The sequence below is a fragment of the Sphaerodactylus townsendi genome, linkage group LG02 (assembly GCF_021028975.2).
Source record: "Sphaerodactylus townsendi isolate TG3544 linkage group LG02, MPM_Stown_v2.3, whole genome shotgun sequence".
In the NCBI taxonomy this organism is placed as follows: domain Eukaryota; kingdom Metazoa; phylum Chordata; class Lepidosauria; order Squamata; family Sphaerodactylidae; genus Sphaerodactylus; species Sphaerodactylus townsendi.
This window is the reverse complement of record NC_059426.1, coordinates 56,908,444-56,931,448: the sequence shown is the minus strand read 5'-3', so window position 1 is coordinate 56,931,448 and position 23,005 is coordinate 56,908,444. Positions and strand designations below refer to the sequence as shown.

Genomic DNA, 23,005 nt, shown 5'->3' with positions numbered 1-23,005 from the left:
CGTGGCAGCAGCAGGAAGTATTTGTGTGTGGGACGGGGAAGAGAATATCCATTTTAGGACATGGTCCCCTTCTTCAGCAGAGTGTGGCCCAGGGAATTTCTTTGCCTCTTTCATTTGAGGGGGGAATTATTTTTGGAAAGGGGTTACAATATCGATATGATTGCAATAACAGCAATATTGATATAACAGTAAATTAAAGGGCTTTAACCAAGCCAGCAATCTTGAGACTGCACCTTTAAGAGTGAGTTGATGGGTGGATTTAAAAGAACCAGGAAAAGCAGACCCCAGAGAGTTCAGCAGAAAAGCTGCGCAGCAGGCAGTTGGTGTCTCCTTGCTTATAAACAGAGAAAGGTGAAGAGACCTCACCACAACCCCACTGCACAGCAAATAGCCCCAAGGTAAACGTTCCATGCATAATACATCCCAGTCTCCCAGAAGCAGATATTTCCTTTCCTGCCATTAGGGGTTTTTAAAAAAATAATAATCAGCAGTTTAATATTGTTATGTCTATATAACATTATAACAATCTGTGTATCAGGTTCTCTGAACTCCCAGCCTTCTTTTTTTGAAATATAACTGTCTGACCTATTTCATTGCAGAAATATGATTTTTTCATTTATATCTCTACACCAACAGGTGCTGCAGTCTTATTTTGTAAGTAAAGAAGCTAGAAATTCAGAGAACATGATACACAGAGTGTTCTTATGTTAGAGCAATATAACCATATTAAGCATATATGATCCATGGGGACAGTGTGAGGAAACCTAGCTGCCATGTGTGCAGGAAAATCCAAACTTTCCCACCCATGTGGAAACAGGTAGGCTTTACTATAATCTTTCTTAAATCGTCACAGCAAAGCAGCTTTAGGAAACATCTAAGAAAATCCAGGAAAACCCAATGAGGTGTATAAATCCACCATGATGCTGTGGAGGAGGAAGAAAAAACGCACTTCTCAACAGCATTGAACTTGGGGAAATAAGCTGTATGGAAATGTCCTTTTCCTCATGTGACTTGTTACTGGTCTTTACCACATGCACAGCTTACCTCTGATTTTTCCACTGTTAAACCTTTTATCTTGGAAATGGTTTCTGATAAATTACTCCTCTCACCTCCATCCCACCCTCCACTCCCCCCCTTCTCTTCAGTTGCATTTATTCCACATGCTACTGTTCAAAATGTATTATTCCTATATTCCTAATGGTGGTGGGATGTCCTAATAGTGGTGTGATGTCATCAGTGACACAGAAAAACAACCCTTCCCCATTTCTTTCTTGTGTGTTGGCACTGTAGTGTTACTGCACAGTTAAATTGATGCAGCAATTCAAAAAATATCTCAACTTCCATTTCTACCCCTGAGAACTACCCACACAAAATGGAAGCAAATCCCCCCCCCCCATTGGAGCAGGTGCCATTACCTGGAGGAAAAGGCGCATGTAGCCCTCCCCCCTCAAACAAACACATATTTTGGGATCAAATTAGAGCTACAGTAATGCACAATCATTACTGTGGCATCCCCTTGTCAATTACACTCGCTCATATCTGCATCACAGTGTTTACTGGTTTGTTGTGAAATTGACAAAGCTGATCCAATCGCCCCTGGTTCTTTGTATCTGTGCCTGAACATTAACATGCAAGCTCTTGGTGAAATTGACTAAGATGAGCCAGTCACCTCTGTTTCTTATCTCTTAAGAATGAAATGTAGCAATCGGTGGCAAGATTCATTGTACACAACTTGTGTGGGAAAGACAATTACTGGACTGAGGCAACTAAATTCAAATCCCAGCTGAATTCACTGGTGGCTTTCAGCACATCCTATTCCCTTTTCTTCAGTTCACCATTTCTAAATGAAATCCTATTTCAAAAGACTTATGATTTACTAGCTAAATATTGTTTAGCACTGTGCACACAAACAATTACATTAATATACTTTTATGGAACAGTATGTTTTTTAATTTCAGAATTAAAAAATTCTTTTATGAGTGCACTGTAGTATTTATGTCTGTGCATTAATATGTCTCACAAAAACAGAATACTGATTTGAATGTATCTTTGGTGATTCCATTAATCTCATTAACTTTCCAAACAGTGCTGCATTGTTGTATTTAAATAGGTACAAATCACATTGATTGCCAATTTATATTTGAATAGCCTGATGCACATGCTGCTTATTCTAATTGAAGCTGTTCATATCTGCTTCACCAAGATTATTGTATGCTTTTGTGTGACCCCTTGGAAGAATGAGTCATGACTTCAGAGAAACATTCAAAGCTGTTTTACAACATGGCTTTTTTCAGCGTAGCAGTTGTTAAGGAACTAATTGTCTAAAACTAGGACGAGTTGCCTTCTGCCCCTAGAGTTACAGTGCTTTGAAAACACGTTACAATGATCCACTATTAGCATCTGTCTATGATAACATTGTACCATTTGTCATTTCCATGCCCTGCATTCTTCAAATTGTGCCAAGATAATATGCAATTCCATTAAAGTCATCATCAGGCCGCATGCAATTAGTTTGTTAAGAGGGTTGCCAGCCTCCAGGGGATGGCTGGAGGTCTCCCACTAATACAGCTGATCTCCAGGCAACAGAGAACAGTTCAACTGGATAAAAGGGAAGGTGAACTCTATGGCATTATACCCCACTGAAGTCCCTCCCCTCTCTAAACCCTGCCCTCCTCAGGCTCCACCCCCACAATCTCCAGGTATTTCCCAACCAAGGGCTGAGAACCATATTTGTTAAAGTGGGTACCAGAGGCCTCAAGCTCTTGAAGAAAACATGTTGCTGTTATTCCTTGCCTAGGTGTCAAACTTGCAGCCCTCCAGATGTTATGGACTACAGTTCCCATCATCCCCTGCCAGCATCATGCTGTCAGCATCCCCTGCCAGCATCATGGGAACTGTAGTCCATAACATCTGGAGGCCGCAAGTTTGACACCTGTCCCTTAGAGTTTCTACAGTTATTGGATATGACTTAAAGATTACTACTTTGTTCTCTAGATAATTAAAATAAACCATGATTTATGTCTGTTCTAAAAAAAAAAGATACCTCCAGATGTCCTGGAGTCCTCTGCATCTCCCACTTTAGGGTGCTTTTGTCCTGTGTTCATACTTTTATTACTTATTGTGGTTCTTTGGCAAAGAAGCCAGCATGCCCCAGCAATTCCTGTGATTAGATATACTGTACCATCAGAAATCTCAAAATGATATTACAGAATAGTTCAGTGTAGAATGTGTTCTAACAATGGTTCCTTGGGATTACAAGGATGAATTATGGTGGCCAGACCCTTTTGCACCTGCTTTATCAGGGACGTGGAGATTTGTCCCCACCCCAAAATAAAAAAGTTTCCTGGCCACGGTAGAAAAACTGAACAATTGTCCATTTGAATCATAGTGTAAATGTACAATTGCATCCCCACACCCAGTGACTTTATGTGAAAAACAGAGTTTGGTTTCAATTTTGTCTTAGTGTGGAATGGATACAGATATAGGAACAAAAGACAGGAGAGACGACATAAGGATACATACACAACAATGGGCAGGTCTGTTGTTGTCATGGGCTTTCCATTCATGTTCACATTTTGTTGCAGTTACTTTCAGGGGCAATATGAGTTTAGGGGCAATATGCAGAATTTGGTGCAGGTCCCACAATTCTATCATTCCACTGTGTAATACACAATTGCTCAGGAGGGCAGTTTTAAAAAGGGAATGGGGCTATGGTATAATGGGATAGTTCAGTAGGGTTCTTTTGTAAAGGGAGCAGAATAGTAGTCTTTTCCACAGTTTATTGTATTATCTTGCTTTTCCTGCATGAACTACTTTTGTAATTTTTTAATTCTGCATTGCTTGTTATATATCAGTGATGGCGAACCTTTTCGAGACCAAGTGCCCAAATTGCAACCCAAAACCCACTTATTTATCGCAAAGTGTCAACGCGGCAATTTAACCTAAATAACCCCCTCGAGCAGGGGCCAGCCAGATGTAGCCTCCAGCAAGTCCCACATGCGCCGCTCTGTGCCTCTTTAGCATCTCTGCCACCTCTGCCTCCCTCCCCCAGGCAGCAGCCACCTGGAGCACAGGCACCAGGCCCGCCAGCCTTCCTGCTTGCTGAGGTGCACGCACATCAAGACCAGAGGCCCAGGCCAGCCTAGATGTGTGGGGGGGGGGGGCGATTTCCCTCCCACATGACAAACTCTGTGCGCACGTGCCCACAGAGAGGGCTCTGAGTGCCACCTCTGGCACCCGTGCCATAGGTTCGCCACCACTGTTATATATCATGATGGATTTTTTGAATTTTTAAGTATTTGTAATCCTAGCCTAGCGTTGTTTATTGGATGATTTTTTTGAATGCATTTTTCTGTTATGTGACCTACCTTGACTCTCAGCAAGAAATACAGGCTACAAACAAACAGTTCAGGATAGCTTATATATCAGAATATTTCAGTATGAGAACTCCATCTCTGGTGCGAACCAGTATAGATCAAGAAGAACTGCACCACATCATTCTTTGATCATTTGACTTGGCTCAGAGAATCTCTGAGAGGCTACTTATTTGTGCACAGGTTGTCTCTCCATCAGCAGTCTAATATTTTGCTTTATGAGTATGGAAAGAACTGTGGCATGTTGACTTTGTATAATTTTTCTACCCAGAATGCCTATGTGAACATCAATCGCATCATGTCAGTCGCATCTAGACTTTCAGAGGCCGGTCATTATGCATCTCAACAAATTAAGCAGATCTCTACCCAGCTAGATCAAGAGTGGAAGAGCTTTGCTGCAGCACTGGATGAGCGCAGCACTATACTGGCCATGTCTGCTGTGTTCCATCAGAAGGCTGAACAGGTATGTAATAATAATAATAATAAGAGTTTGGTTTTATATCCCCCCTTTCTCTCCTGTAGGAGTCTCAAAGGGGCTTACAAACGCCTTTCCCTTCCCCGCTCACAGCAAACGCCCTGTGAGGTGTGTGGGGCTGAGAGAGCTCAGAAGAACTGTGACTAGCCCAAGGTCACCCAGCTGGCGTGTGTTGGAGTGTGCAGGCTAATCTGAATTCCTCAGATAAGCCTCCACAGCTCAAGTGGCAGAGCGGGGAATCAAACCCGGTTCCTCCAGATTAGAGTACACCTGCTCTTAACCACCACGCCACTATTGCTCACATTAATAGTTAATGTGTCAGGTACACTTTTCATAAGGTAGATTTTTATCCCTATGGCTGGCTTTGGTCGGGTTTCCATAAGGTAAATTAAGATTGTTGTAATCTTTTAGCACAGTTGGGTCCTTTGTCGGTAAAATATTCCAAGTGAGGATGGAAAGGCCAATTCTGCAAGAAGGTGTGGTAGCCTGAATCTTGTTCCACTTAGTGGTGTGTGTATGATGTGCAAAGAACCGTGCAGGAACAGACAGACAAATCAAAGTTAGACCAAAGGGAATTAAATAGCACAACGGTGAAGATGCACCTCCTTCATCTTTCAAAAAAAGAAAGCAAAAACATTTGGAAATAATCATTTGGAAATGAAATTCCCATGAAAATGGTTTTAACTTTAGAAGTCTGATGATTTAGCAAGTGATATGGTTATTAATATATTTCTTCATTGCTTTCTTCTTGGTTGCTTCAGCCGGTGAACTCTATGGCATTATACCCTGTTGGGGTCCCTCCCCTCCCCAAACCCTGTCTTCCCCAGTCTCCACTCGCAAAATCTCCAGATATTTCTCAACCAAGAGCTGAGAGCCCTAGACAGAGGCCCATGTCTTCTGTGATATTGCCTCCTAGTACTGGTATTCTGGGCACTGGTATGCTGCCATCTTGCAACCGTGTGAAAACCACTAAAACCACTAAAAAGTCACTTGCATAATAATTTGAATTTAGAATTATGTTATTTTGTTCATTGTTTGACTTAAGTCAGGACAAATATCTCAAAAAAGAAAAGTGTGGACTGGCTTGAAGAAAATACCTCTTTCTTCTGACCTGCTGCTTTCAACTCCATCTGCTTTGCTTGTGGATGCGCAGTAATCAGAGGGCTAGCAGAGGGCTAGCACAGTCTGCTCTATGTTAGTGTGATGATCGAGTGGGATTTTCTCTCATCACTTCTTGACCAGCTGGTCCTTGGGCTTCTGTTTCTAGTGAAGTGTGAGTGGGGAAAGCACCAGATGTCAGGTGTAGGAATCGCAAGGGAACACAGGGGAGAAGATACAGGCCTGTGCTGTTTAGACTTGGCTGGAGCAGTTGCATTACATAACAGTCACATTAACTTGGCTTTGCAGTTCTTTCTTTTCTCCCACAACCTTCAGTTATAAGAAAACAGCTGAAAAATAGTTTCTTGAAAGAGAGATTGCCAGATAGTTACCACCAGAGTCATGCAGGACTGAGGAAAAAAAGATATGGGAAACAGGAAGAAGCTGAATGGCAACTGCTAATTAAATTAAATAAATACAATAAATACTTGCTTGCAGTAGGCAAGACAGTATTTGAAGGGGAGTATTGATGTGAAGTCAACACAGATTAAGCGCCTGGGGGAGAAAATGGTGACTAGGGTCTGGGAAACCTAGGATTCAAACCTAGGTTTCCCAGACCCTACTTCAAAGCTCTAATCACCTCATCACACCGGCTTTCATAGGATGGCTGCTGTTGAACAGTAGCAAGCAACCAGACCTAGTTGAGTCCTGCAAATCAGGTGGTATTAAGTCACCCAGGGGTTGCTTCCAGGTGTAGGCTTGCCAACCTCCAGGTGAGCTCTGGAGATCTTCCAAAATTACAGTTGAACTCCAGATGACAGAGATGTGTCACCCTGGAGAAAATGACTGCTTTGGAGGGTGGACTCTATGGCATTATAGTCAGCTAAGACTTCTCCCCTCCCCAAACCCTGCCACCCAAGACTCCACACCGAAACCTCCGGGAATTTCCCAATCTGGTGGTGGCAACACTAGCCAGGCCTTGACCCCATGAGTCATCTTTCCAAGGCCAAAACAGCCCCAGAAAGGGCCTTGCATTCTCCCTGTGCCTTTTACTCACAGAAATTTCAAGCCAGAAATGCTGAGGGGATACAGGTACTCCCTTTATCATTTTGGTTTTTTAAAAAATCATTCCAGTTTATTCTTTTTAGGTTTCACTGTTTTCTTCAGATTTGGAAGATTTTTTAGGTTTGTAGAAAGATCAATCTGGCCCATTCACCTCTCCAGTCTTTGGATTTAAGTATACCCAAATTTGCTGTTAGTATATAGATATCTTGTGGAGACACAGGTCCCCTCTCTTCTAGTTTGCTCTTATCATTACCCTGATCGATGGGGAAAATAATATTAAAAGCATGGAATGCAAACATATTCAAAATTATTATATTTATTTTTTTAAATTGATATCTCAATCCTTACAATAACCCTGTGAGATAGTTTAGGCTAAGAGAGACAGATCTAAGGATACACTTCAAGCTTTCTTGGCAGAGTGGGGAGTCAAATTGGGGTCTTCCAGATTGTATTCTGACACTCTAATCACTATGCAACATTGGAATAATGCTTATGCAATTACCATTAGACGTAGCTGATGTGGTAGATCTATATGGGTGTGTTTTGCTAAACGGTTCTGAACCATTATGGCTCAATACAAGGTGATCTATGTTGGCGACTCATTAAAATTGGCCTGAAATGCAAACATGCAGAACATGTGTTAAACAAAACTGGACATAACATTTTATTTGAGAACACTGAAATTCTGGACAATTTGGAAGGTTACTATGTCAGACTGCACAGGGAGGCCATTGAAATTCATAAACACCAAGACAATTTCAACAAGAAAGAAGAGACTCTGAAAATTAGCAAAGCTTGGCTCCCAGTACTTAAAAAATGGACTGATAACCCCACCCGCAATACAATGCATTGAACCACACCTGTACATAGCAAGTTCCACCCAAACACTTACTGATTGGTTCCCCACCCTGGGACATGAACAATATACCCCACTAAACTTTCCCTTCTCACTAGACACAGTGTGAAACAGACTTTTCTCTGTGATAACACCTCTGAAAATGCCAGCCATAGATGCAGGCAAAACGTTAGGAACAAGATCTACCAGACCACGGCCACGCAGCCTGGAAAACCCACCACAACCAGTTGGCCTGAAATGTTGCTTAGGTTGAATAGGATTCTGCTGTGATCAGGGTTTAAGGTAGAGTCAGACAACATTACCTTCACATCCCTTCCAGGCCCACCATTCTTTGATCATCCTGATAAAAATAGGATGAAAATATCATGCTAATAGCAAATAAATTTGAACGGGAGTACATGAACTACTAAATCTCAGTAGGTAAAGAATTTGCCGCAAGCATTCTGCCAGGAAGGCACAGGCAGAGCACTTCAAAAACGAATCACGCAGGGACTGCAGAGGTGTTTTTTGTATTACCCAGATGAGGCGGTGTAGCTCCTGTGTAATTAGCTGTTCTTTTTTATTGATGGGATTTTAAGGTCCTTAAGTGTAACAGAGTGAAAAAGATAATTTAACAAGAAGACTTGGAGAAACAGGAAATTTAGCTAGAAATAATGAGTCAGACTAAAGTGTATACAGAATTAGCCAAAGATTTGCACATGTTAGGAGGCACAAACTTGTGCCCTACTCATATTGAACAAACAAATCAGCAAGGAAAGGTTGGGTGTACTTTATGTACGTAGAGGACCAGGTCAGGAGAAGCTCATTAAACTGTCATTATGTCCAATGTGTGTTGACCTTACCTTTTAGCTTAGGGAATGACTTCAGTTGGAATATTTCCATCAGGTTTATGGTGGCATGAACATTGCTGCACTCATCTCAGCAATCCTTTTCAGATACATTAAGAAGAGCTAGCACAGAGTGTGGCCTCACAAAAAAAATTTCAGCATCCTGAGCAGGGCTGTTTTGGTGACAAGGATCACTGGTACCAGCATCTTTTGTGGGGGCTCTCCCAAGTCTTGATCTTAATTTGTCAACTCCTCTCCCCACTCAGCCAGAGAAGGAGAGAGGAGGAGGTAGGTTTGGGCACAGAGTTGCTGGGGGTGGGGGATGGGCAGGATCTTTAGCTGCCACAACAGGTCTACAGACCTGGGTGCACCATGAGTTGAGCTGCTGTAGGTGGTGGACATGAACCTGTGGGTGCATGAACCTGGGCACTCCCCCAACTGCTGTAGTTAAGCCAGATAGGAAGAAGGAGGTCAGTCACTGCCCCCCGTGAACTGGAAGGTTAGGGAGTTGCATGCTGTCTTCCTTCCTCCTTGATGGAGTGAAGGCAGACTAGGTGACGGCTGACCAAGAGATGGGGTGAATTGCTGCTGGGCTAGGTAGGCGAGAAGTGCAACTATCACATGAGTTACGTGACCGTGGAGCCCATTGTTGGTGGAAGAGAAATTTGAATGGGAGACAGACAGGAGGAGGCAGTGGTGAAGTAACAGTCGGCAGTCACCAGCTCTTCCTCACTCCCTTGTGGGGGCATGGAAAGAGAAGATGGGGTGAAGAGGCTGGGTAGGAGAGAAGGCAGGCTGGTCAATGCGACAAACTGACACAACTCCAGGCAGGCAAGGAGCTGCTTCTGACCTGAAAACCAGGTGGGTGTGGAGTCCAGCAGAGGCACTGAGAGGAGAAGAGGCTGGGAAAGGTGCTGAGTGAAGAACAGAAGAGGAGAAGGAGGAAGTGGTGGGCAGTTGCCTGCTGTCCCTTGCAGAGTAGAAAAAGGGAGATTTCTTCCAACTGAAGAAAAAAAAGGAATGCTTGAGTTAAACCTTCGAGCTTCTGCAAATAGGGTTTCTAACTTTTTCACTAGCCCTTGCTCCAATGGCTTTAACAGCAACTTGATCTGCTGACATTAAGGCTGATTTCCACATTGTAAAAAAGAATTTGCCTGCTTCCTGTGGATCAGGCTGTTTATTAGGTCAGGATTTTTCCTCATTGTACAACTCTTCTGAGCAAATAAACAATAGAGAAATTCAGTGCACATTCGGAAAGGCAAACAGAAATAAAATCAGAATGTCTTTACATCCTCTCTCAGAACTGCTTTGAATTCACAGGTAACCTTACGTTAGGCAAGCCTCAGCTTCCCAGTCTCAGGTATTGTTGCCAGGCTGCAGCAAGCAACCACTGGCAGGAATTGGGGGGCGAGGCCTGGTGTGCTGGCAGTGTACCAACACACTGATGTCACTTCTGGCTAGAACTTGAAGTGACATGTATAGATGCTCTAGGATTCAGAAAACATTAGAGTATACCGGTATCGCTTCTGTTTTTTAATGGAAGATATAGAATCACATAGGTGTAATGACACTGAATGTGCCCCCTCCTCTCGGTTTCCTACTACTGGCACTTGAGGCACCAGTGGCCAATGACCATGGATGCAGGGAGGCCTCCTGCGATACCAGTAGTCTACTGGTATCTACTGGTCTCAGACAACAGTTTACACTTTGTACATAATACTGATCTAATTTATGGAGTTGTTTACCAGATTGCTTACCAGGCTTACCAGATAATGGCCTGTGATTGGTTTTACTTCTCACGGTAGCCATTTTGCAGAGGTCTCCAGTAATGTTTCTCAAAATTCTAAGCGTAAGCAAGGGCTTAACAAGTTTAGGGACCCCCTGGCATAGATGCTAAAACACAAAATGGACCCATCTTTCAAAAAAAGTATATTCCTTTCTTGGGTGATACCTGCTTATTTCTCCCCCCTCCCTTCCTACATTCTCTGCCTTGTGTTATCTCTTCTTCAAATATATTTTTGCATAGGCTAACATTATTTGAGCTCCATAGGAGTCCTTCCTTCCAAGTGTAGTTTATGGTGTTGATCTGCAGGGAGAATTTTGTTGCTGTTGCTTTTAATTGGGGAGTCTAGAGGCTCAGTCCTGCTGCTTTAATGAAGGACTAGAGCAATCAGATGCCAAGGAGGGCAGGGCTCCTGTGCCCTTAATAGTTGTATAATACAAGGATTTTGACAGGTGCAGCATGTCATACAGGAGTGAGGAAAACTGAACCTGTACAAATGCTTCTTTGTATAAAGTAATTAAAGGGGAGGACTTGCTTGCCTTTGCTGAAGCAGTGGGTTGATTTAAGAGGGTTGTTCCAAAATGTAGTACAGCTCACTGCCGTTTCAGGACCTAGAGGGCATTATATATCCCCCCGAGAAAGTAGAAATAGGCTTCAGGAAATTACACAGCAAGTTACATTAAGTTACTGGGTCATAGGTTTATCACTTCACTCCTTTAAAAGAAAGAAGAACTTTATGCAAATAGGTTAAGTGTAATGTTCTTATTCGACTTTGTGTTTTATACTATTTTGAGCTTCTATCCCAATAATTAGTCTACTCATACTGAAGGAATTAGGTGCACCCAGTGGGATTTTTTTTCTTGGAACAGTAGGCCACACCTCCCTCCTGGATGGTGCTATTATTATAGACTGATTTTGAAATTAAGGGGGCTACCAAAAATGCCTGCTCAGATATCACTATCTAAGGATCACAAGCCTGGGGAACCTTTAGGCACAAGGAAATAGTTCCTGTGCCATCAGAGGCATAGCAAGGGGGGAAAGCACCTGGTGCACTGGTGCATCTCCCGCCCCTGAACGCCCTTGCCACACCCTCACAGGGGCGCCCGCCCGGTGTGTTGTGCACCCCCGGCCCTCTTGGAGCTACGCCTCTGTGTGCCATTCTTTGTATCCTGGCCCTGGCGCCTGCTCAGAAGAAATCTGTATGTTTGTTTTGTTTTGTTTTGTTTCATTTGGGTCTGTTTGCTTTTGTTGTGCTATGATCCCTAGTGCTTCAAAATAGATTTTTAAAAAACCAGGTATGTCCATCCTGCTGTCAGCTGTCAGTTTGTTGCATCCCAGTGGAGCTTCTTTCAATTTTCTTTTTTCTTTTTCCTAGTTCCTCTCTGGAGTGGATGCCTGGTGCAAAATGTGCAGTGAAGGAGGCCTCCCATCAGAAATGCAAGATCTGGAACTGGCCATCCATCATCATCAGTCCCTGTATGAGCAGGTCACCCAGGCCTACACGGAGGTGAGCGCTTTCAGAAGACACTTTAATAGCCACTAGTAAGATTATGCAGTAGCAATTAGCAGAAATATACATTTGGATACAGAAGAGTTATTAGCTGGATAAGTTGTAGAAAACATTTATTGGTCTTTTCGTTGCTCTTCTCATGAAGCAATTTAATTGCTGAGTTTTCTAAAATTGTTCTCTAATCAAGGGTGGGCAGATGTAGAGGCCCTGGATATGATTGAAATATGAGTCCATTTGGGGCGGAAGCCAATGGATCTAGAGCAGAGTCAGCAGAAGAATGCTCTTCCGTTTCAGATTACAATTCAAAACGCAAGAATAAGCTAAGCACATTATGGTTCCCCCAGGTTGGACCAAGAGATGTGTTTTGCAGTTCTGTGCTTCCAAGGTGCTCATGGGCATGATTCAGACTGGGACCAAGATACATATGGTTATTGGGGCTTGGACCCTCCCCCTTGGCAGCATTGTTTTCCTGATCTGAAATATACATAAAAAATATCTTGCTACACCCCCATGTTACCCTTTTATGTTTCCAGAAATATGTCTGCAATCTGTGGATACTTCCTCTAAAAGTGTTCTGACCAGACCAAGGTAGCATGCTGTGCCATGGTCCCGGTTTGAATAATAACTACAGTTTCCTCATTGTTCTCTAAAATAAGTTCTATAAGAAGAAAACGATAAATTGTGGTAATTTTGTGGCTGATGTCAATGAAAAAGAATACTTTTGTGGATATAGGGGTTTGACCTTTCAAGCAATTTTTTCCCAGGTAAACTGTGATTGAAAGTGATGCTTTGATGCAAATCCAGAGGTGCTTTTGGTTCGTTGTTACCTGGTGCAGAATTATCATTTCACTCAAAGCTAGTGGGCTCTCATTCACAAGAATGTGTTTGTTCCACTGTGGGGTTGGATCTAATTCAGAATCCTGTAGGAGTTACAGTATTTGTCTTCATATCCGATGATGTGGCAGATAAATATCCTTCATTTTGTTTTTCTTATTCATTGCTGCTTTGTGGCTTACCATGTCTGTTAATTGAAAACATGGACCTGCTTCCTCCGCCAGAGGCTTATATGGTTTTTTGCTTTGTTTTGTTGCATCTCCCCTCGCTTTGCCCATTTTTCTCATCAGTTTTGCTAACTACAGTATGATTGATCTAAATTTAATTTAAGAAGAATTCATTCAAACATTTATGCTTTCCTGAGACTGAAAACAATCCCATCATTCGCACAGACTTTTGAGATGAATGCCAAATTATGCAGGTACTGAACGTAAAATTAAGCAGTTAGATTTATCCTAAAAGGTTAGGGCAGACTGCAAATTAAATGGATCCTATGCGTTTGAAAAGGCTCCCACCTGAACCACTGTTATGGGATGTTGTATTTATTAAAAAATTATAGGATATACCCTTGTAGTCAAATCTAAAGAACTGTAGGCACAGTAATGATAGTTCGCTCAGCAGATGTGAAATTCCTTTTTCTTCCCTATGTGTATTGGCTCTGGTTTCAGGAAGAACTAAATTTTGTTCAGGGAAATGAGTGGCAAGGAAAAAACCCCATGGTGCAAGAATAATTAATTTATCTCATTAGATAAATAATCTGATGTGGTATAGTGGTTAGCAGATTAATCTAGAATTGGGGAGTCCCGGGTTCAAATTCCAACTCTTGCATGAGCCTCTGTGCATGACTACTACACAGGTTCAGGGCTGCCGAGAGAAGGGCCTGGTAAACAAAATTCCTGAGGGCAAATTCAGCTGAAGGGCAACTTGAAACTGGTCTCGTGCAGCATTCAAAAGTATCTAAGTTTATTTTGCTTCTAATCCAATTCTCCAATGCAGCTACCGGGGCACAGGGAAAGCAGAGCACAGTGGCAAATTTACTACAAGGAGACAAACATTTGCTTATCCTGCAAAACCTATCATCCGATACTATGAACAGGAATGGAGACTGGGTTAATATTTCCCAGCAGTCTATCCAAGTAGTACACGGATGCTTCTCTCCTCCCTTTTCATGCATGGTAATGGAATGATAATCTGCTTTAGTGCTTACAGCGACAGAACAGAAGTTAGAATCCCTTCTTTCCTCTTAATTTGATTTAATAACATTTTAAACAGGGTTCAGGCAGTGGGTGGTTGTTTTATTGGGGGGCATCTAATGTACTTTTGCGATTGCTGTTTTGCTACTGTAGGCATTAAGCTTCATGCTATATGACAAATGACATCCAGCCCCATCCAAGCAGTGAGGCAGGCTGTGGCACCAAAATGGTGTTGCGCCCCCCCCCCCCATTCCCAGAGAGGCTTCCCAGTGGTGCAAGGAGGCTTTCATAACAAAACAGCCTCCCCTGTCACGGAGAAGCCTGTAAGGGGATGAATGGTTTTGGGTCCTGTAAGTCCAGATTCCCTGCTGCTGGCAAAAACTGCCGAGTGGCCGGGAAGAAGCTGACAAATATCAGCCATGCCCCAGCCTGCCCCCACTGCATGGCAGGGGCACTGGGACACTGCCATACAGAGGATAGTGCAGAGTTGTTTTCTGTTGCCGCAGAAGGCCACACCAGACACAACAGGCTGAAATGAATCAAAAGAGTTTTTTGGCTAAATGTTTGGAAGAATTTCCTAAAAACTAGTGCAGTTCCTCAGTGGAACAGGCTTCCTTGGGAGACAGTGGATTCTCTTTCTTTGGCGGTTTTTAAGCAGAAGCTAGGTGGCCCACAGCCGACAATGCTGATTCTGTGAATGTAGGCAGGATCATAATCGGGAGGTCAGGAAGCGTTGCATCAGTTTTTGGCTCTTGTGACTCTTCTTACATGCCCAGGGTAATGCTGATCACCACTTTTGGGTCAGGAAGCGATTTTCCTCCTGGCCAGATTGGCCAGGGATCTTGGTTTTTTTGCCATATTAAAGGCACAGAGTAGAGGTCCCTGGGGGTGTGAGGGGAGGTACTGGTGAATGTGTGCGTGGGTTCAGATTAGATGACCCCGGCAGTCCCTTCCAACTTGTTTCTATGATTCTCTGATCCAACAGATAGCTTCAGATAAGTTATACCTGAACGAATCGTCAAAATTCTCTAGTGTAGCGCTCTTCCCCAGATAGCACTGACAACTTCTGATCTCTGATACTTGACCAGGCTCTTCTTTAAAACCTGATGGGGTTAGTTGTATTGCTTGTTGGGTATGAAGTATAGAGAATAAAGTTAGCAGATTATCACCCGGATGACTTACTGTTTCCTGAAGTACCGTGATAGTGGTGTGTCCTTATTCCACCCACATTTTCTAGTCCTGAGTCGTCCTTATTAAAATGGATGAGCATTCTGTAACCCTCGCAGAGCGTGTTCAACTTGGGGACAGAACCACAGGATTTCTCCAAACATGATGCCATAAATGAAACTGACTGAAATTATAAATAGACATTCCCTTAGCTTTGCTTGAATTCCAGCCCTTGTAGGAATTTAGTGAAGGATGATTAACTAAACTGGGCTCCCCTGGTAGAGCTACATAAGCTATGTTGCCTCCTGACAAAATCAACCTGCCTGAAATGAAAAGCACTGAATTGTGCAGTATGATGCATTAGAGATCGACAACTGGAATCTTCAGTTATAATATTTTGGCTGTTAAAAATCATTTTGCGTTGCTCTTTTATTCCTTTACTCATAATTAGAACTGTTTCCCATATGTATAGTAAGAAAAGAACACACCCAACTTTAATATATGACAAAGTCTGCATTTAGTTCCACCCTTATTTATATTGAGTATATTTTTGAAAAAGATTTTACTAAATTAAGTTTGCAGTGGTGGAAGAAAAATAGGGGGAAACTGAATATATTGAGGGGGAATAGGAAGCAGTTATGAGGGGTGTGCACTTTTTGTGGTATTTTTTGGATTTAAATTTATTGGACCTGAATTTTTTTTTGGAAAAGCCAAAAAAGAAGACCAATTCCCATACCAGAAAATGGTGGCAGGTTTTGGCTTTTGGGGGGTAATCCAATTTTTTTTGCTCAATTAACATCAATGGGAAAAATTTTGAGACTCTGGAGCGGGGCTGCTTTTAAGGTAGAAGAACCAAATTTGCAGCATAGCTGTAGGTGGAATGTACTAGCCCCCCAAAAGGATGCCCCTATCTTCCATTTGAGGTTTCTGTTGTTTCCAATGAAAGATGGGGGCACCCCCTACAATTTTTCAGCTTCATCTGGGTAACTGTGTGTCTGTGTGTGTGTTTGTGCACGTGTATATGATGGGGTGGGGTGGGGGTGGGATTTGTTTCAGCTTATATGAATTCACAGCCCTGGCAGTTACTAGGAAGCATCTGAAAACCTAGTCCCTGTTTTTTTCTGTGTACACAAAGGCTTGAAAATATGTTCATGAAGGCCTAACAACCAAGTTAGGCACTTTTCAAGAAACCACAGAAAGAAGTGAGCAGCACAGGCCATACATGTCCGTTTACTACATCTGTATCTTCCTGCTGTGGTTTTTGAACTGGCAACTGGATGACATCAGGCTGAACTTTTGCATCACTTCCCATTAGATCCAGAACTGAAATGCGCAAGAACAAACCAGCCCAAAAAGGAATATGCTTTAGTCCAGGGGTAGGGAACCTACGGCTCTCCAGATGTTCAGGAACTACAATTCCCATCAGCCCCTACCAGCATGGCCAATTGGCCATGCTGACAGAGGCTGATGGGAATTGTAGTTCCTGAACATCTGGAGAGCCGCAGGTTCCCTACCCCTGCTTTAGTCCAACATGTTAGAAGATTGGACTAGGACTGTAGAGGCTCAGGTTTAAATCCCAACTCAGCTATGGAGCTCCCTGGGTGACCTTGGTCATGTTCCGTACACATACACACACACAATCTTTCAGTCTCTCTTACAACCTGGCCTATCTCACCGGATTGTTGTGCAGATAAAATAGAGAAAAGGATAACCAGGCTTGCTGAGTATAGGATTGCCAACTCTGGGCTGGGGAATTCTTCAGTGATTTCGGGGTGGATCCGGGGAATGTGGGGTTTAGGGAGGGTAGAACCTCAGAAGGATCTAATGCAATAGGGATCACCCTCCAAAGGAGCTATTTTACTCCCAGGGAATTGATTTCTGTAGCCTAGAGATCACCTGTAATTCTGAGATATTTTCAGGCCCCACCTGGAGGCTGACAACCCTAGCTGAGCATCTTGGAGGGAGAGAGGGGTGAAAATGCACTAAGTAGGTAAGAGAAGATGTACAATCTACAGTCATCTCCACATCAAGCTTAGGTAGCGGTTCATTGAATAGCAGTACATTCTAAAGTTGAGTTGATGGTGCCAGAAAGTGTCTTCAAGTCACACCTGGCTTATGGCAACCCATAAGGTTTTTCTAAGCAAGAGACATTCAGAAGTGGTTTGCCATTGCTTGCCTCTGAGTGGGCTGAGAGAGTTCTGAAAGAACTGAGTGGGCTGAGAGAGTTCTGAAAGAACCCAGAAGGCTTCATGTGGAGGGGTGTGGAATCGAATCCAGTTCTCCACATTAGAGTCCACAGCTTTTAACTACTACACCAAGCTGACTTCCTTCTAAGGCCATTGAGGGCACTGCAGTGGTGTCGCGCCAAGGGGGCGCGCACGATGCACTGGGCATGTGCTGGTGAGGCTTGGTGGGGGTGTTCCAGGGTGTGGTTGGGGTGGGTGGAGGCGTGGCAGGACCACAGGGCGCACGCGTGCCCTGGGCGCCAGTGATGTATCTGCTTAGGGACAAGGGATACCCCTTGTCCCCAGGCACCACTCTTCTAGTCATGTAGAACTGCAAAATCGGTTGACTGCGTGACCAGAGAAGTCCTGCTGTCACCGTCATTTTCTTGTGCCTCGACCCCATCCAGAGGCAGCAAAATTCTTATGAGACTTCTTGCTGCCTCCAAGCGCCCACAACCCCACCCAGGACTCCCTGCTCCCCCTCCCAACCCCACCCTTCCCTGCTCCCCAAGCCCCACCCCCTGGCCTCAGTGCTTATAAAAGAAGGTCTCCGAGGCCAGGACTGCAGTCTTTTCTGGTCTGCCCGGAGGGAGAAGAGACTGCAGGCTGCTGGCTGGGAGCCCAGCCGGCAGGGGGAGTCTGTGGGGTGGGGGAGGTGGACACTCTAGACCTTGCCCATGTCCATGGTGACATGGGCGGAGTCGAGGGCAGTGGGGGTGGAGCCTGGGGCATCAGGGGGCAGAGCTAGGGTGGTGAGGGGCAGAGCCTGGGGGGTGTCCTGGAGACAGTTTGTCTCCAGGCGCCATTTACCCCTGGTACATTTCTGCTGGGCGCAGTTCCCCCTTGCTCTGGCCCTGGGTCACTGGACATAGATGGATATAACTCTGATTAGGACTGCACAGTAAGAACCTGTTTTTCTACTTCTGTTTTTAATTTTTTTTGCTGTGGATCACCTTTACTTTGCTCTGATACTATTTTTGTCTTGGCTTTTCCCACCCACTATTTATTAGGAGCTGGGCTTTACTCCCCATTGAGAAGAGATACATAGAAATGCCCAGGTTCCCCTTTCACACGCACCCACCTCTTTTCTGTCAGTGCTTTTCATAATGTACTTGATTTAGTCCTGAATATAATATTTTCCGACTTATAACATTTGCAGCAAAGCTGCTGTATGAGTACCTTTTGACCTTGAACACTCCTTGAAAAATGCAAAGCTGCCACATAAAAGAGACCGTGTTAATTCCTACAGAGAGCACTAGAGAGTTGAAATGGTAGCTAGGGCTTATTTTTAAACAATTGGTTTGTTTCAAAACCCTTCCATTCTTTGATAGGGACTTTCAGGACCCAGATAAGGTATGTTATTTTTCTTGGGGATTTTGTAGTATCTATAACAACAGTATTATCAGAACAAATTTTCCCTTTAATGAAAGAAAAGCTATTAACTGAATGTAGTTTCCAATGTTCTTAAAGAGACATAGTACATGTTGTATGTACCAAAATACTTAGTGAGGTTCTAAATTGCAGGCATGTTCTTATAAACAAGGAGCTGCGTGGTGTAGTGGTTAAGTGCTTGCACTACCACTCACACGGTCAGGAGTTCAAGCCCCCTGCGGGTCAGATATCCTGGCAGCTGGCTCATGGTCAACTCAGCCATCCATCCATTCCTTGGTCGGTAAATGAGTACCTAGCACATAGCTAGGGGGTAAAGAATAGCCGGGGAAAGCAATGGCAAACTACCCCACAAAAATGGCTTGCCTATGAAATCACTGCTTGCGGTGGTACCCCAGGGTCGGACACTTTACCTTTACCTCTTATAAACAACTTGAAAAACATGTTTTCTGGTATTCTTGTCTGCTTCTTACCGTGGTGGCGAACCTATGGCACTCCAGATGTTCATGGACTACAATTCCCATCAGCCCCTGCACCCATGGCCACTGTACATGAATAAAATAAAGGCAGTTCCATTCTTTCACATGTAGTCCTTGTATTTTAGAACCCTTTCATAAAAGAAAGAAAAGCATCTTCCCTCTTTGCTTTCCACAGTGAGATGGAACATTCTCAATGACATGTCTGAAACTTGGAAATAAATATCCAGTTTCGTACTGGGTTTGTGATGTCTGTCACATCTCACAGGGGCGCAAAGAAAAAGTGAATCCGTTTTAAATACATAAATATATACTGAATCTGTTGCCTATTTTTGGTGGTAGTAGTTCTGCAGGCAAAGGTCTTTCAAATAATCTCTTCCCTTATGCTTCTGACACCAGGGACTGTGCCCTGGGACTTTCTGCATACAACACAGGTGTTCAGCTACTGAGACATGGCCCCATTTTAGGGTATTTGATTTTCCCTACCCCACCCCTTGATGCATCAGATGAAGAAGAGTTGTTTTTATATCCTGCTTTTCTCTACCTTAAAAGAGTCTTAAAGCTGCTTACAATTGCTTTCCCTTCCCCTCCTTATGAGGTAGGTGGGATTGAGAGTTCTGAGAGAACTGTGACTAATTCGAGGTAACCCAGCAGGATGCATACGGAGGAGTGAGGAGTCAAACTTGATTCTCCAGATTAGAGTCTGCCACTCGTAATCATTACACCATCCTGGTGTAGCAAAATTATCTTGGTAATGGAATATTATCCATGCTTGATTGACTTTCCCCCCGTTTCTCGTCTTGAAGGTAAGCCAGGATGGAAAGGCTTTGCTGGATGTCCTGCAGCGTCCCTTGAGCCCTGGGAACTCTGAATCGCTCACTGCCACAGCTAATTATTCCAAGGCTGTTCATCAGGTTTTGGATGTAGTCCATGAAGTCTTGCATCACCAGCGTCGTTTGGAAAGCATCTGGCAGCATAGGAAGGTCCGGTTACATCAGAGGCTTCAGCTTTGTGTTTTCCAGCAAGATGTTCAGCAGGTAATGTCTCTTTTCAGATGTGCGAAATTGAAACTTAGACATATCTTTCTGAGGAAAATACCTCTAGTAAAAAAGAGTGATCCCAGGCCAGTTTGAAGAAGAAAACTGGGAAGTGGTAAGTATGTTCCTAACTGCTCCAGTTTAAGATCTACTATTAGGGAAAGCGTAGGTTTATTAAACAAAGCAGGGACTGCCAAGAGAAATCAATCTCAACTCAATAAATAATAAAGGTATTAACACTTGTTTGCGAACCACCTTCGATACATCTCGAATTACAAAACATCACTAGAATATAACCATCCTAAATTCCTCATCCCTGATTTCCTGTTACAGGTCACATTCATATTATGACACTTTGTTAACCTGACCTCTGCATTTCCCTCAAAGAAGGCAAAGAGCCTTTTATGTGCCGAATATTTCTAGCCGTTTATAAATGAAAAAAAGAGCACCTGACATAACAACACAGTTATCTTATCCTGGGCACATTGGTGTAGTTCAGGGGTAGGGAACCTGCGGCTCGAGAGCCGCATGCGGCTCTTCTGCCCTTGCACTGCGGCTCCACAAGCCGAGCCGCCGGCCCCATCCTTGCCCGCCCTGCAGGCAGCAGGGCAGGTGCACCAACTGCCCGTGGCTGGCTGGGCCGCACCGCGGGTTTCCCCTCTCGCCCGCCCCATTGGAGCGGGGTGGGCGCTTTCCCGGCGGCTGGCAAGGCCAAGCTGCTGGCCCCATCCTTGCCCGCCCTGCAGGCAGCACAGTGGACGCATCCATGCGCTTCTCAGAATGAGTGGAGTAAAAGGTAAAAAACCCCTATATATATAGTGTTATCTTTATTTTAAATGTCAAAAATTATTTGCGGCTCCAAGTGTTTTCTTTTCCCGTGGAAAACGGGTCCAAATGGCTCTTTGAGTGTTAAAGGTTCCCTACCCCTGGTGTAGTTAGTGTGAAGAATGAAACAGCATAAATAGCAGCTGGAGAGCTCCTCCTCCAAATTTTAGGGCATGTTCAAATAAATAGAAAGGGAGAAAGGTCAAAGCATATTAATGGAGCTGTAAGCTGTTTTCTGTATGGAAATTGCATTAATGGCATATTAGTTAACTGAATAGCAAAGAACATCTGATAAGTTTGTGGCTGAAGTGAGCTTTGAACTATTAAATTCCTAAATTCTAAAAATTCCTAAATTTTCCTATCCACTGTGCTCCACCACCTCCCACAAAAAGCCATTTGTGTAGTGTAAAAATAGTATATCAAATGCGGGCCTGCAATACTTGAGGCATTGCTATGGCTCCTGCCACTGATCCCAGGCCCAGTGAGACTCCAAGACTCTGCTGTGGAATCTGCTGAGGCTTCCTTTCTCCTCTGCTTCCTCACCTGTCTATGCCCATCCTTGGCACACTGAGGTTCTGTGGCTTTCCTCCTTGACGCCCCCACCACTGACCCAGGCCCAGCAAGACTACCACAGATTTTCGGAGCTCTCTCAGCGCCACCTAGCTCACAGGGTGTTTGTTGTGAGGGGGGAAGGGAAAGGAGATTGTAAGCCTTTGAGTCTCCTACAGGAGAGAAAGGGGATATAAATCCAAACTCCTCTTCTTCTTCCATTTTTTTTAACTTTAAGATTTTTTTGCAGAACTTGGGGGTTTCTCTTAAGTCTGCAGAAAAAGCTGTCCATCTGCCCTTTATCTGGGGATTTAAGTATCTGCTGGCAGTGGCCACACTTGGAAATTAGATATAATATACTTAAGGTATCATTTCCCAGAATGACAACTAATTTCCCAACTATAAAAAATTAGCTCCCCTGGGGAAAATGGCTATATTGGAGGCTGGAATTTATGGCATTGTGTCATGCTGAGGTCTTTTATTTCTCCAGGTGCACTCCCAAACCTCCAGGAATTTTTCAACCCAAAGTTGGCATCCCAAATTCAGCAAGAAAATACTACTATAACTGAAACAAAAATGACTCCCTATGATATAATTAGGACAAATTATACTCTAAGAGCTCCACTTGGGGGCATAATCTGCTGGTGGAAGTGGTGTGCAGCCATACCAGTAGATTTGCCCTCCCTGGGGCACCTACCCCAGTGGAAGGGTGAAACCGCCAGCATGCAGCCGCCGCCACCACACGCACGCCTGGCGCTGGGACATGGTGCCAGATATGACGTCAATATCCCAGGGTCCCTGCTGCCACTTCAGGCATAGCAAGGCTGGGCTGGGCTGGGGTCATGGCTGGGGAAGAGCAACTTTAGTCACGGTATTACTCCGGCAGCCAGGACTTGTAGACATTCAGCACTTAAAAAGGTGTTATAAGTCTATTAAGACCAATGAGGGCTTCTTGGTTTCAGGGAGGCATTTCCACTTTTCGAGCCTCCCCACGCCGCCCTGATGCCTCTTTGGCAGCAGTGGCCAGGTGCAGCTGTGACGCTGCAGCTGGGTGCCTGGTTCTTGAATGGGGCTGTTAGAATCATAGAATGCTAAGAATAGTTGAACATCAAGAAAAGAGGAGAAATGGAAAACGGAGAAGGTTGGAGGAAACAAACTATTCAAATGTATAACTAGTGGGAGATATGGGTCAGAGGAAACTTCAAAGATTTATTTGCCCCCATAATTCCCTGCTGGTCCTCAGTATTTGTGTACTTGTAATTATATAAAAGATTTTTACACCGTATTTCTACTAGAACAACACTTAGGATACCTTTAATAATA

General features: G+C 43.8%; 1 protein-coding gene across 7 annotated transcripts in view; it reads left to right on the top strand.

Annotated features, from left to right (window-relative positions):
- KALRN (kalirin RhoGEF kinase) overlaps positions 1-23,005 on the top strand; it is a 668,527-nt gene that overhangs the window by 353,450 nt on the left and 292,072 nt on the right. For all 7 annotated transcript variants that reach the window (XR_007243596.1, XM_048485754.1, XM_048485753.1 and 4 more), the window contains exons 7-9: positions 4,645-4,836; positions 11,853-11,984; positions 20,078-20,308. Coding sequence is in view for 6 of the 7 variants with exons in the window: in XM_048485754.1 (XP_048341711.1) it covers positions 4,645-4,836; positions 11,853-11,984; positions 20,078-20,308 (555 nt within the window). In the remaining variant the exon portion in view is untranslated. The remainder of the gene's footprint in view (positions 1-4,644; positions 4,837-11,852; positions 11,985-20,077; positions 20,309-23,005) is intronic.